Here is a 16,337-nt window from a genome sequence, read left to right as displayed (position 1 = left end):
CCCACTCTACTCACTATTGCAGACTCACTGTAAGGCCACATTTAAAATATCCACTTATTTGGCTCTGTGCTGTGACCTCTCCCAAACAGGTTCCTCCAAGATTAGTTGCAAATTTCACTGTTTGTTAATTTTCTCAGACGCACTCTGATGTCCAGCAATACATGAATTCAAACAGCAAAGGTAGTAACTGTGTAGGTTCACTGTTGGATCAATTAGCAAAGTGGGTTTCTTTCTCTCTCTCTCCTGCACTGACCTCACCATGTGCTTCCTTTGTCTGTTCCTCTCCCTTTTAAAAGTGCTGTTGTTTTGACTTTTTTTTCTCCAAAGTTCCAAAACAATGCAACAGCATATAAACCAGTAATTGCTGCTCCTGGAATTCAAGGAAATTACCTCCAACACCCAAAATATTTCAAAAAGGAGTAGCTTTTACAGCCAGAAATTTTTCTTATCCTCCATCTTGGATTACCCAGAATCCTCTTGACTCTGACTCTCCAGAATCTGCAAACCTCACTATCTCCTAGTTGCTGCAAACTTGAACTACAGACTGTCATATCTTGGACATATCCTGATTGCACTTGGGACGGAGTCAGAGACAAAGATGTTGAAGCAATAAGACTACAAGAGTCAATAAATGCAATGCCAGTTGCAACTGTGAACTGCAGAAGATAACATGGAGCTTTAACTGTAGAAACTTATAACACAGGAGACCATTCAGCCAGCTGTTCCAATACTGACTCTGAAAGAACAGCTGTGTTTCGATTTCCGCTGCAGGTTCCTCATTTATATGCATCCATGTAATGTCTTTTTGAAAATATTTATTACAACCTCTTCTACCACCACCAAGACCAACAGGCTCCTTAGAGAAGTAAAACTTCATTATGCACTTCTCCTATATTAAGTGAGGTAGGATGTCTGCAAGCTTTATGCTTCTTCCTTTGTGATTTCTCAGCAGTTATAACTCTATGGGGTTACTGTAGCTCCATGGAGCTTTTCCATCAGTTATTACTCTTTCTCCAGCAAAGGTTGAATGCCCAAAAGGATTCCTGTTTTCAAAATAAAACAGTACCCGATACAGCAGTGATACCTAAACTATTTATCCCCAAGATGATCCCATCTTTACTGTTCAAAATTAACATGACTCCAAATGCCAACAAAATAAAAACAAAACATTGTGGTAACAGTCAAATTTCAATAATTAAAATTGTATATAATGGATCAATATATCATGCATCATGGTAACATGAAAATCTGTTTTCTAATCTACTTCTTAAAAATATGATTCCATGTCTTCGGAGGTTTCAGTCATGCTGTCCATATTCCCCAGTAATGGAAAACAGAATGAAGGTCCAATTGTATTTCCTTGCTGCATATGTGTCCTACAGGTTGCAGCACTGTAAAGGTGCAACCTGTGATTGTCAGTAGGAAAACCCCACTAGACGCAACTGCAGGACCTGTACCTTCTTATTTAATGTCTGCAACCTACACAAGACGTTTATGAAGTCACATACACATGCACCCACCCACAAGGCTCATTAAACTCCTCTGACATCCCTTGGATAAAGATTGAGAAAGGAGCAGGGCAAAACAGAACAGGACACTGCCTGGGCCTAAGGGCTGATGCAGAGCGAATTCTCAGAGAAGGAAGGGTTCACAATACATCTATTGTTTTTGTGACCCCCAATGAGGGTTGTGAACCAAAGCTTGGGAAGCAGTGCTAGAAGGTTTCCTGTCATCATAGTTGTATTGTTCAAAATTTGTGACAGAGTTTAAAGAATAGTGGTACCATGCATTTACAATATGGCCAATTTACTACTGTAAGGAATATAGTAGGTAATATGGGACACTGAATTAATGGGGAGCATTTAGGATGAACATTTAAATGAAAAGAAGTGTTTAAGAAGAATTTCAAAGGGCCAAAGAAATATAGTGAAACAGAGGACGACAGGATGCCCAAGAGTGAGCAATTACAAACTAAAAACAGCAGAGAGGAAAAAATCTGAAGAGGTTGCAGAGATGGTGCAAAGTCTTTGGAGAGATGTGAATAAGGTATTAATTTTAATATATTAGCAATGGGAAGACACTGTATGTCTGCAAGAAAAAAGCGGATGAAAAAGAAGGGCACGTTGTGGGACAGGAATAAGCAGCCATTTTTGAGAAGTTGGAATTTATAGATGGTGGTCAAAGGATGGCCTGTGAGTACAGAATTAGAGTGATCAGATCTGAAGGTGATAAATAAATTGTTAAGATTTTCAGTTTGGAGGAACTAAGGTGGGCAGTGAATTTGAGATATGTTGACTTGGTGGAGAGAATATAGCGGTTGAAATGTGTTAGAAATTAGGGTGAAGCTCACCTTAGGATCAAATAACTCAAGATTCTGGATGGTCTTTCAGCCTTGGTAGTTTCAAAGTATGGAGCTAGATTTAAGAGTGTGGGAGTGGAGTTTGTGGTGATTTCCATGAAAGATGGCCAAAGGAAGTTATGTTCATCCAAAACTTCATGATAGACAAGACACAGATTGGGTAGGAAAATCATTTATGTGGTTGAAAGATAGAGTCCAGTATCTTTAACAAACATAGAAAGCTGATCACGTTGGGCAAAAATAAATTCAGTTGTCAGTTTTAGTCAAAGAGGTTACAGGTTAAAGAATTAGGCTACAATGTTAGAGCTTCACACACAACATTAAGGCCTTTAAGCACAACTTCCTACTTGATTAGAAGAATATATCAATTTACTCTTATACTTCAAATTCTAATATTTGGAATATTATAAATCTGCATGCGCTCTGTCGATCTAATAACATGCTTTCACATTCTGTTCACTTCAACAATAGTTTTCCATCATGAAATTAGTTTCAATATTTAATCATTTGTCTTACATAACTATGGCTGTCTAAGTAGAACTGTTTCTTTAACAATGGCCTTATCCTGCTCAGACATAAATTATAAAACTTTGGAACATAAAAAGAATTATATTTAGGAGAGTTTGGCAAATGACTTGACCAACGTATATCACATAAATCCAACAGAATATCACTAAATCAGGATCAACGAATTGTCATTTAAGTCTATATAGCAATTTCATTTGTGCCTTTTAGGTTAGTCAGGAACAAGTGCTGAGAAAGCTACAATGAAGCAGTACTGCTTCTCCACAAAGGAACATTTGCCTTTTAACAAATACTGGTTCTATGGCAATGCAAGGTCTAACTTGTACATTGTTACTTTTGTTCGAATTTGTAGCACACATTGCTATTATGTCATTAATTTCTATTATTCTTAATTCTCCTTTAGAAAATATTGGGGCAATTCCAATGTCACCATGTTCATAGTATGATTTCGGACATATAGGAAGTTTTGGTCAAAGGATAGAGCTAAAAGAGTACAATGATTGTCTAACCTCTATTCCCTTTTGAATGCAGGTCTCACTGGGAGAACAGGGTTACTGAATTTATCGCATTACATTTGCATTTAGTGTGGAATTAATTGAAGATAACTCGATAATTGCAGTTTACATATACTTCATTCAAAATAAGTGCACTTACTGTAAAGATTATACAATAGAGAATTCATACATCATATTGCTTCATACAGGACATGTTTTACTTTTGAGAATGTTGTTTGAGGTAGTGAGCAGCTGAAGTTGGTAATAAAACATTTTTCCAATTCTCCAATCTACACCAAGCACTCCTAGCCGGCCGAATACAACAAGGATTAGCCACTGGGCAGACATCCTTCCTTCCTTCCTTCCTGCTTTGAACTAACAGTTGCAAACACATTTCATTTTGAACTCCTTTGACAACCAGAATATGAATGGTCAAGTTATATAATGATGATCCAACTAGATATGTTTGAGAAAACACGTTTATTAATATGTCTCTTTTTATTGTTTTAGATCTAAACTGTAATTACGCATAACTAAATCCATTTCAACATACTGTGGCAGACATTATGTGACTTTTTACTTACGTTGGTGCCTCAGATTCAATGAATACATTTCGTTTTCTCCTGGCTTTTCCATATCCCCCTGTGGTAATCAAGGCAGGGACTGTGCAAATTAAAATACAAAGATGTAAATCATGAGTGACAACGCTAGGCAGATGCTAGCAAGACTACAAATAAAGGTTTGTACAACCTAGCAACACACACAAAGATTACCAGTGATGAAAAATTAAATGTATATCATGAATGATATTAGAAGTGTACTATTCATCAACTTTCTATTTATTTATATGGTCAAGTATGAATGCACTTAGCATTGTAAAGGATGCAAACTTCCCATGCGATTTTTCTTACGATTAGGTGGCAAAGTAAATCATGATTTAACTAAAATTCTTTACTTGTGATTCAATATTCATATAAATAAAAATCCTACAGTGAGAGGAAAGTGTCAATGAAAATGCTCCTTGGTAAATACTATAATGGATTCAATACGTAAGTTGTTATATTTTGTCTTATTTTTCATGTAGAAAATCTCATGCCACTGCTCATTGCAACTTGAAAGACACACTGTTTCATAAGGATAGTAATCCAAAAGAATAGGGATATATATATATATATATATATATATAAAAAGCTTTATAAGATAAATGCCAGACAGAGTAAACATGATGTATAAATCAGCAAAGGTCAGTTGTGCCTCTGGGCACACATCACTGAAAAGTACACATAGCTGGCTTCACAATCAGACAAGGCAAATCAGATGTGTCAGATCTATACATGGATCTAATTCACAAACCATACAAGAGCATGGATTTAGGTTTATCAGAGATTTATGGTTAAGTGCACTTTTGCTGTAAGGATATGAGACAAAGGTCTGAATTGTATCAGGATGTTCATGGCCCAGTTTTTACACTGAGTGCTGGATCACCAGCATTAGTTGTTCATTATACTCGCACTTTCCCACAGACTTCCCGTGGGCTTCTGTGCTGGCTTTTAGAATGGAAAATGGGTCACTGGACCCAAAACATTAACTCTTCACAGATGCTGCCAGACCTACCGTGTTTTTTTTCCAGCAACTTCTGATTTTGTTTTTGATTTCCAGCATCCACAGTTCTTTGGTGTTTTTGTTTATAGAAATTGTTGTGCAGGTTAAAATGTGATGCCTGAAAAGCAATGGATCCCCAAGAATTTTTCATCTAAGCATGTAGAAATGTTTGATACATAGTGGGCTGGATTTTGTATCATAGAAGTTGTATTATGTGATAAAATGTGAGGTTAGCCACTTTGGCAGGAAGAATAGAAAAACAAAATGTTCTTTAAAAGATGAAAAAGTACAATCTGTGAGACAAATGTATCTGGATGTCCTTGCAAATGATTCATGAACATTTAGCATGCAGATTCTCATCACTATACAGGGCATGGGGAGACAATAACTCAGGTACTATGTACTATTTTCATCCATTGACTTAGGGAGAGACATACTTATATTATAAACACATCCATGAGGTTCACTAAGCTGAATTCTGGGATGAAGGGGGATTGTCTTATGAGAAAAGGTTAAGCAGGTCTTTGGACTTCAGAAGAATGATAGCTGATATTATTGAAACACATTAAGATTCTGAAGCTGCCTGACAGGGTAAATGCTGATACAGATATTTTTTCTCCCCCTCATGGGGGAGTTTAGAACTGGGAGCATAGTTTCAAAATAAGGAGTCTCAAATTTAAGACAGAGATCAGGAGGAGTTTCTTCTCTCAGAACGGTGTCAATCTTTGGGCTTCTCTTCTATGGAGAGCAGTGGAGATTGTGTCATTGAATACATTCACGGCTGTATTGGTCAGGTTTTTTGTTCACTAGGTTCAAAGATTGTTATCTTTCATGCTTTTCATGTGAAAGTTAATTTTTGTTTTTCAAAGATGAAAGAATTATCTGCAGACCCATTCCCCTCCCTTCCACATGCTCACCATAAAATAGTAACCCAGAGTGAAGTAATTCCACAGAGACTGGTATCCCATCACAAAGTCACATGTTATTTACACATGGAGTGTCCTTGACACTGATCCAGCTCCCTCAGAGGCAGCTCTCAGAGCCTACAGAACCTCTGACACTGACCAATCAGTGGACTCATTGTGATTCCCAATCTATGTACAGGATGCTATGTGGACCCAAATCAAGCACACTGGAAATCCCTTGAACGTATTGTGTATGTACAAGTCAACTCTTAAATGTTTGCATGAAAGATTATCTCAAAAATTTAACTTTTGTATGCTATATACACACACACAAACAAAGCTTAAACATTATATTTTCTGCTACGATTTGGTTGGCTCTGTAGGGACTTGCTTGTTCTCAACATATTTACTGTAGACACTGTACAGTCTAAAAATCAGAAGGTTCTGAGCATGTATGTCGTGCACAATAGATGTGAACAGGGTAAACTTACAAATTAAATTTACCTCGAATCTTAGACCAATGGTGAGTAACCACTATCTTGAAATTAAGCCTCCTACAATGAATTTTGCCTCCTGCTCTGGGTTGAAACTTACTCATGTTTATAACCTTGCTAATTTTCTTCAAAAATGAATCCTAAAATTGACATAATAATTGTCTGTGAACTTGTTTGATTAAATTCTGATACACAAATTGTGTCTTAAGTGAACTTTTCAATAAAAATATCTTTCGAAACAAATAGAAACTCCTACCTTACTCACATAGTGTAAATGTATTTGGATACATTAAACATCACATCACAAAATCATAAAAGGTTCACTCAGTCAAGGTTAATTATCCTCAGTCCAAAGGGCTAAGTCCCTTTAGTTAAATAAGCATTCAGCTATCGCTGAAAGTTAAGTGTTTACAGTGTCAATATTCTTCACTTATGAACAGTAGTGTAAACAGATCCCACCAATAAATTTAATTTACTTACCCAAGGATTGCCTGCACATTGTATCCTCATCACTATGATATTCCACACAGCCTGCCCTTTCTTCCAAGGGAGGGCACGGCTTTCCACCATTTCGTGGCTCTTGTGTGATGTATCGTTGACGAACACGATAAGTATGTTTGCATTGTTCAGCACAGCCACTCCAGAAACTCCACTCAGTCACTTTGCAAGAAACAGCTAATAAATCAAGAGAAAGATTAATAGCACATACTACAGATGTGGGAAAGATTCAAGCACTTCTTTTAAAATAACCCAAAGCATAGCATTCCAATCATTTTCATCTTGAAAGTTAATTTGTTTTGGTGTTTTGCATTCATATTAGGGCATGCACTCAAAGCCATTGAGAATATTCGAGTACATCACTTTTGGAGATTACGCCACCTCCTTGAAACTGGGCAATGGATACTAACAATTATTAGCTACAGTCAGCATGAATGTACAAAAGGGAAATCATTCTTAGTGAATCTACTGGAATTCTTTGATGATGTAACTCGTAGAATTGATAAGGGGGAGCAGTAAATGTGGTTTATTTTGTCTTTCAAAAGGCTTTCCACATAGAGGATTAGTGTGTAAAATTAAAGCACGTGAGATTGGGGTGGTGTATTAAAATTGACAGAAAACTTGTTAGCAGACAAGAAAAGAAGAGCAGAAATAAACAGGTCTTTTTTCCCAATGTCAGGCTAGTGGGATACCACAGGGATCAGTGCTAGAACCCCAGCTATTCACAATATATAATAATGAATTAGATAAGAAAACTAATGTGATATCTCCAAATTTACACATGACACAAAGTTGGGTGGGTGAGTGAATTGTGAGAAGGAAGCAAAGATGCTTCAGTATGATTTGGACAAGTTGAACACGAGGTCAAATGCATGGTAGATGCAATATAATGTTGATAAATGTGAGGTTATCAACTTTGGGAGCAAAACAGGAAGGTGGATTGTTATCTGAATGGCTATAAATTGAGAGGAGAAATGTGCAGTAAGATCTGAATGGCTTTATATTGTCACTGAAGATATGCATGCAGGTGCAGGAGGCAGTCAAGGAAGCAATGTAGTTTGTTAGCCTTTGTAGTGAAAGGATTGGAGCACAGGAGCAGGCATGTCTTGCTGAATTATACAAGGCTTTGCTGAGACCACACCAAGAATATTGTGTGCAGTTTAGTATTCTTATATTGAGGAAGAATATTCTGGCTGTAGAAAAAGTACAGTGAAGATGAATCAGACTGATTCCTGGGATGGCAGAGCTGACATATGAGGAGAGGCTAAATTGGTTAGAATTATATTCGCTAGAGTCCTGAAGAATGAGGAAGGATCTCATAGAAAACTATAAAATTCTAATAGGTCTACACAGGATGGATGCAGGAAGAATGTTCCCAATGATGGGAGAGTCCAGAATCAGGTGTCACAGTCTAAGGATATATGGGTTAAACCATTTAGTACTGAGCTGAGGAAAAATTACTATACCCAGACAGTGGTGAGCTTTTGGAATTCGTTAGCACAGAAAGCAGTAAAGGCGAAAACATTGTGTAATTGCAAGAAAAGAGTTGGATATAGCACTTGGGTTAAAAGGATCAAAGGAGATGGGAGAAGTTGGATGATCAGCCATTCCTAATAAATTGGTGGAGCAGGCTCCTCTTTTTTATGCTTCTATGAAAACTTGCAAAATCATTCTGAACGTATCAAAATATGAACATTTCAAATTCCATTGGTTGAGAGCAACTCTTTGTCCAATATTCACATTAGAAAAATAACAAATGTGGAAATGCTTAGATTTCTGCATTAGCAAAAGTGAAACTATGGGTTTTACCTCAATGCAACTGTAAACTGTGGCTGATACAAAAATGGGGAAGCAATTCATCAGGAGGTTACAGAATCTATAAATAGATACAGATAGATTAAGAAAGTGGGCAAAGATTTGGGAGTTAGGAGTATAACATGGGAAAATGTGAGCTTATCTATATTGGCAAGAAGAATAGGAAAGTATTATTGAAACGGAGAGACACTGCAAAGTGCTGCAGTACAGATTGAACTGGGCATCCTGATCCATGAATTAAAAACAAAAATGCAGGTGCAACAAGCAATTAGGAAGGCAAATGGAATGTTGGAATTTATTGCAAGGCAGATGAAGTATAAGATTAGATAATCTTGCCACATCTTTACAGGGCACTGGTGAGATCTAGTTTTGGTCACAGTACTTAAGGAGCGATATTCTTGCACTGGATGTAATTTAGCGAAGATTCAAGGGGCAAATTCCAGAAAAAAGACATGGTTCCAAATGAGGACATGGTTTTATGAAGAAAGGTTGAGTAGGTTGTGCTTATATTTGTTAGACCGTAGAAGAAAGAGAAATAGAGTCATAGAATCATAGAGATATACAGCACGGAAACAGACCCTTCGGTCCAACTCGTCCATGCCAACCAGATATCCTAAATAAATCTAATCCCATTTGCCAGCACTTAGTTCATATCCCTCTAAACCCTTCCTACTCATATACCCATCCAATTGCCTTTTAAATGTTGTAATTGTACTAGCCTCCACCACGTCTTCTGGCAGCTCATTCCATATAAACACCACCCTTTGCACGAAAAGGTTGCCCCTTAGGTGCCTTTTAAAGTTTTCCCTGATCTATTTGAAACTTAATTTCGAAGGGCAATTGACAGATAGATGCAGTGAGGATGCTTCCTTTCAAGGGATCATCCAGAAATCGGGGGATCAATGTTCAGCACTATTTGTGACTTCTCAGATACTAAAGTTTATGTTACTATGCAGCAAGACCTTGACAAAATTTAGGCTTTTGATGATAAGTGGCAAGTAACATTTGTGCCACACAGGTATCAAGTAATGACTTTCTTCAACAAGACAAAATCTCATCATTGCCGTTGATATAATGCCAATATCTTTACCATATCTGAATTCCCACTATCAATAACCTGTGGGTTACCATTGACCAGAAACTGACTGGATCAATCACGTAAATATAGAGACTACAAGAGCAGATCACAGGCTCAGAATGGTAACTCATTCTTTGTCTCCCCAATGCCTGTCACCATATACAAGATACAAGTCGGGAGTGTGAAAGAATATCCTCCATTTGGCTGGATGGATGCACTTCAAACGACATTCAAAAGCCTTGACACCATTTAGAATGAAGGGATTTATTTGACTGGCACCCCACTCACCACCTTCAGCATTCATTCCTTTCACCACTCACATGTTGGTAGTAACACATCCCATCCACAAGATGTGCTGCAGTAACATATCACAGCTCCTCTGACGGAACTTCCCAAACCCAAAACTTTCACCATCTAGGAGAACAAGGACACAACTGCATGGGAACACCATCTTTATTCAGGTCATGCACTATCCTGACTTGGAATTATTTCACTGTTTCTTCACTGTCATTGTGTCAAAGTCCTTGAACTCCCTTCCTAAAAGCATTATGGGTGTCCTTATACTCCAAGGACTCAGTGATTCAAGAGGACAGCCAATTTCTCCAGGGCAATTAAAGATGGACAATAAATGCTGGCCTGGCCACATCTCATAAATGCTGGCCTGGCCACATCACGGTGGCACAGTGGTTAGCACTGCTGCCTCACAGCGCCTGTAGACCCGGGTTCAATTCCCGACTCAGGCGACTGACTGTGTGGAGTTTGCACGTTCTCCCCGTGTCTGCGTGGGTTTCCTCCGGGTGCTCCGGTTTCCTCCCACAGTCACAAAGATGTGCGGGTCAGGTGAATTGGCCAAGCTAAAAAAAAAAATTGCCCGTAGTGTTAGGTAAGGGGTAATGTAGGGGTGTGGGTGGGTTGCGCTTCGGCGGGTCGGTGTGGACTTGTTGGGCCGAGGGGCCTGTTTCCACACTGTAAGTCTAATCTAAATGCTGGCCTGGCCACATTCCTGAAGAAGGGCTTATGCCCAAAACATTAAATCTCCTGTTCCTTGGATGCTGCCTGACCTGCTGCACTTTTCCAGCAACACATTTTCAGCCCACATCTCATAAACCAATTACAAACCAGTTTAATATAAGGAGTCTTATAATTAGGATGAAGATATAAAGAATTATTTCCATCACTCATAGGTTATTATTTTTTGACATTCTATTTCACAGACAGCATAGAGAATGGGTCATGGAATATATTCAAGACTGAGTTAAACAGATTATTGATTGACAAACAAGTTGAGGGTGCTGGCAACAGGTATGAATGTGGAGTTAAGACTGCCATCAGATCAGCCACATCAATACAGAATGGCAGAACAGGCACTTAGGACAGAATAATGTACTCATGCTCCTATTTTGTATAATTCTTTAATCTTCTACTCAGTTATTACTAATCTCCCCACTCAGTCAAAATGTTGTAACATTTCAGGACATAAATCCAAAACACTAATACTCAAATGTAGTATCTTTAGTTCTGCCAACCTAAGTCAGTGGAAAAGCATATGAGTGAATTGGGTTTTTATATTGGGGAACAGAAAATAACAGCAGAGATCATGTTCAACAATCATTGGCTGAGCCTCAGCTTAACTACTAAGGGCAATTCTCACCATCACACTTCTGAAAATTTTGACGTTTCTCGCGTTATGACCAGATCACGGATAAGGTTCTACAAGTTATTATAATTCCAGACGGGATACTAGAAGTTGTCAAGTGCCCAGGTGAAAAGTGTTGAAGAGTCTCTTCTTTTTTATTCATTATTGGTCATTGGCAACAAGATTAAGTTACAAAGGATTTTACCTTCTCTCACGGATACCTTTCTCCCAGATCAAATTAATTTATGGTTTAAAAGGAGTCAATTTAAACAGCTATTTTTGAGTTGACAAAAGAGTGAGTCCATCAGCTACTGAACTCAGGAAGAAGTAAGAATGCAATAAACACATACACATTGATTAAAAATAAGAGTTGATTCCAAAAGAAAAGGCATCTGAATGGATATATGAATAAGAAGGGTTTAGAGGGATATGGATCAAGTACTATCAAATGTGACTACATTAATTTAGGATACCTTTCAGCATGGATGAGTTGTAATTAAGGATTTGATTCCCTGCTGTACAACTCTATGATTTTTTGACTCTAAATAAAAGTTCACAGAATCACAGAAGTGTTATATGCAGGAGGAGGCCATTTGGCCCAATCTGCCCACACGAGCCCATGAAAAGACCATCATTATCTAGTACCAATTGTTATGGACTAGGCCAGACCACTCAAACATTCTTAAGCAGGTAGCCCAGACCATAACTTTGGAATTTGTTTCAGTAAGTGTACAGTGAAAATTACTCAGAGTAAGTAAGCGAGGTTGACTACCAGCTTTTAAAACAGACAAAAATTTGTCAACAAAATTACACAATGAAACACAAAGAACAGAATAAAGAACCCCTACAGAATTCAGTAGATCCAAACTAGACTTAATTATGCTGTCCCGAAAATATACAACAGTCCCAATAAACAAACCCCCTTTAAAACACAGTCCAAAGGGAACAAATGCTTACAGGTTGAAGTTAAAAGGGCAGAAAGATAGAGAGCCTGTTCACACAGTCCACTGTGGAACTCCCAACTAGTCCTGGACTGAACTTTTCAGCTAGAGAGCTGACCACTCTCCTTTCATTATACAGGTCACTTCTAAAACATGACTACTTTGGCCTGAAGTCTCATCTGTTGAAACAATACCCTTTAATCTCTGTACCAAACCAGTCTAATTGGAACCAGGAGCTGGCTTACAACCTCTGCGAAAAAAGCCAAGGACACAGTATCCTTGAAAAAAAAGGAACAGCTTTAAATAAAAAGGAACCAGCTTTGTGACAAAATCTCCTGCTTTTCCCCATACCCATGTGCATTGTTTTTAACCAAAATATCATCCACTGCCTTCTTGAATGCCTGAATTGAACCAGCCTCCACTTCATTTTCAGGCATTGCTTTCCATACCCTAATTATTCACTATGTGAAAATCTTTCATCCCCTTTACTGTCTTACTTCATTTGCAGATCATTTTAAATCTATGCCCTCTTGTTCTTTTTCCTTTAAGTCAAATGGGAACAGATAAAAGATAGAGACCAATTTGTACAGTTTATTCATGATGAATAGAAAATCAAATGTTGTGGCCATTACAGTGGATATTACTGGCAGCATTTGCCATTGATAGTGAACAGTTGATTTAGAGATTCTTTGCTTGGTAGGTTGATTGAAATTCCTTTATTCTGGCTCCTTTTGATGGAAGCTGGCTGGAGGCAAGCAGGAGGCATGCAGTTTGATGATTGGTCTCATAACTGTGACTTTCACAATGCACTGGTTCATATGCAAGGATGTCAAACCAGCAAGACACCCAAATCAAGATTGAAGCTCACTTTTAATCCCTATCCCTGTTTATTCTTAAAGGGGGAAAACATTACTATGCCCAGATGGCTATGTTCTTTATCAGCATGTTCATAATCTGAGATATATACAAGGATTACAGTTCAGCTTGTAGTGTACTTCTCCCATTGAAGCCTTTTTGACATCTGAAGGTGTGACATTCCAGAACTTCTGTTCAGCTAGCCACTGAATTTACATCTGCAGTCATTTTGTCCTTTATTAGTCCTCATGTGAAAAAGACATATTAGAATTTCATAGTCTGATATGTCCATAGGTGATACAGTGTTATGATTGGTAGTCATGACGTTAAGAAAAGTGCAGAGGAAATTTTTGCAATGATGACAGAGATGAAGGGCCTGAGTTATGAGGAGGGATTGAAAAAGCTCCAATTGTTCTTCTTGACACAGAGCAAGTTAACAAGTGACCAAATAAAAGTTTACAGTTGATAAGAGATTTTGATAGAGAGAAATATTATTTCCTCTGGCAAGTGATCAATTGGTAGAGGTCATAGGTACCAAACCATTAGTTAAAATCTCCAGAGGGCAAATGAGGAAAATTGTTCCACTCAGAGATAGAATATTCTGCCTGAAGTTGGGATGGAAGTTGGTTGTAAAGATAAGTATCAAAGTGGCTGATATTTCAGGCTAACGAGCTTGCAGAGCTGTATGTAATAATCAGGCATGTGGGTCTAAGTACAACTACCTTTTCAATAAGACAGGACAGGAATAGTGTCCTGAATACTCACCTTCTGTGTGTATTATTTCAGGAATATAATGACTGCCCTCTCACATACTCAGGTTTGCAGCAATCCCTTCCATCATTAACAGAGATGCAAATGTGCAGTTACTCCTCAGCCTTCAGGTGGAAATCTCTTTTTAGTCATTTTTTTGCCCTATCTTTTCTTTAACTATAGTTTCTTAAAAGCTGAGTTTGACAGCTGCTAATCTGTTATTTTACCGTTGACCCTCTTATTCTTTATGTTTTTATACTGATCTCCATATTTTCTATATACAGTTTCTGATCCCTTCTTTTCATTTTTCCCTCTTCTGAAATACCTTTAAGGTATCAACTAATTACTTCTAACATCAATGAAAGAGGATCTGCACTGAACAAAATGGATATTATACTTGCATTTCCAACAGGGCTGCTAATTAGTATTATTTCTCATAGCAATATTGTGATTAACTTACCAGTCATGCTGACCTCAGTTACCTGAATCCGTTTGTCAGATAAGTTTAAATGATTTCATCATATTTATCTTTGGCTGAGTAATGAACAGGGCGATTCTTTCTTGTATGTTGGCTCCTGTCCCCATGTGAATTGCTAAATAACTAATACATTCCACCCCAACCCAACAGCAAAACCGAGCAACTGCCACTAATTGTGGTCTTTCCACAATTAGTCCCAGCTGTATGTTCAAAGATTCCTGATGAAGGGCTTATGCACGAAACATCGATTCTCCTGGTCGGGGATGCTGCCTGACCTGCTGTGCTTTACCAGCACCACACTCTCGACTAATCTCAAATACTAAATCTCAAATACTAATACCAGACTGACGTAAAGCATAACATGGAACAAGGAATTGCGGATGCTGAAAATCTGAAACAAAAACAAATTGCTGGAGAAGCTCAGCAGGTCTGGCAGCATCTGTGCAGAGAAAGCAGGGTTAACGTTTGAGACGCTGCCAACGCTTCTCCGCCAATATCTGGTTCTGTGACAAAGATAAACGTTTTATCCCATCAGGTTATGGATTGACTGACAATTTATAGTTTGCTGGCTGTTCGTTTACCGCCTCCCCCTTCCTCTGAACCGAGGTTCCCCTTTTAGGCACATCAATCTGCCAGGCGCTTTCTGCTTCTTTCCTCGGAGTGGGAAAATGTTTTTGGGTAACTTTAACACCGCGCCGCTCTGATTAACGCTGGCATTTAATGCCGGCATCTTTTTCATTGGCATTTCTAGTGAATTCATATGACCTATTGGGTCCAGTGTATTCCCTAACACCTGCCACTATAAATACCGCTATTTTGATAAACATCGTTAACCCACAGTCTAGCCTCACTGCAACCGTCTCTATTTGTGACTAATTATTTACTGCTTAGACTGGCGCCGATCTGATGATTTGGTTTAAGGTGTGAGGATGGATTTCTCACCCAGTCGAAACAGAACACGCAGCAACATCCCAGATTTCCGGTTTTTTTGAAATAGAAAGCAGGTGTTTAGGTAGAGAGGAGCTCGCTTACCTGGGCAGGCGAGTTGGTAATCATGGCAGCAATCCAGAGTGTGTGTACAAGCCTGGTCACAGTAACAGGTTCCGTGGGAGCGATCGGGGCGCCAGCCGGTGCTGTGACATGCAGGTTCTCTCCCGTTACAACACCGGCCCAGCTGCAAACAACCACCTTCAGCAGCCGCTTCCAACAAAACCAGCCCCAATGCAACAACCCACAACACGCTTCTCAACTCCATTTCACCCGATCCAGACCATCAGTGGGTCTCTCCTGGTGCTGTCTGCTTTGAAATGGTTTCCCAGCCTCACGCTCCCGCCCCCCACCCCTTTCCAGTCTCAGGCGGTCAGGCTCCCTCCTCAGCAGTAAATCGGCGGCGGGGACATTGTCAACTGCACGGCCGCTCTCGTTTCCCAATCAGTTTCAGCCTCCCTGACCTTTAGCCTCCACTTTGGAGCCATCAATCTGCCGTGTTACAGAGTGAAACCGACACAATCTCAACAAACATGGGCTGCTCACTGATGAGGTATTATTCAGCTCATTGTGACTGGGAGAAAATCCTTCCCAACTCAATCCGAACCAGGCTGAGGTAACGACCAAGCGGCCGTCGATCTTTTAAAGAAATGAAAAACAAAGTTGAAAGAAGCTCAAATGGTTCGCGGTTGTTCGGGATTCAGTTCGATCCGCGAGTTTCGTGGGAGACGATTTACTTTGTACACCAGAAATAGTTAAACATTTTTTTAAAAAAACACATTATTCATTGACCCTTGGCTCTAAGTCCTTGGGAACTTTGCCAGCCACTTTATGTTTTTGTTTTGAAAATTAGATCTTTCTTAATGAGTCTGAAACATTTGGGATTCCGCTGTCAATCCAGACGGAATTTCCAGCGATTT

The 16,337-nt window shown here is 38.9% G+C and overlaps 1 protein-coding gene across 1 annotated transcript in view; it reads right to left on the bottom strand.

Moving 5' to 3' along the window:
- si:dkey-7k24.5 (somatomedin-B and thrombospondin type-1 domain-containing protein) overlaps positions 1-16,079 on the bottom strand; it is a 30,646-nt gene extending 14,567 nt beyond the window's left edge. The window contains exons 1-3 of the mRNA XM_060836042.1: positions 15,463-16,079; positions 6,860-7,054; positions 3,963-4,041 (exon numbers count right to left, since the gene is read on the bottom strand). Of these exons, the coding sequence (XP_060692025.1) occupies positions 3,963-4,041; positions 6,860-7,054; positions 15,463-15,685 (497 nt within the window). The 5' untranslated portion in view covers positions 15,686-16,079. The remainder of the gene's footprint in view (positions 1-3,962; positions 4,042-6,859; positions 7,055-15,462) is intronic.
- Positions 16,080-16,337: the final 258 nt, after the last annotated feature.

Source organism: Hemiscyllium ocellatum, chromosome 15, assembly GCF_020745735.1.
Source record: "Hemiscyllium ocellatum isolate sHemOce1 chromosome 15, sHemOce1.pat.X.cur, whole genome shotgun sequence".
Lineage (NCBI taxonomy): Eukaryota > Metazoa > Chordata > Chondrichthyes > Orectolobiformes > Hemiscylliidae > Hemiscyllium > Hemiscyllium ocellatum.
The sequence above is the reverse complement of the archived record's forward strand: the minus strand, read 5'-3'. Positions and strand labels throughout refer to the sequence as shown.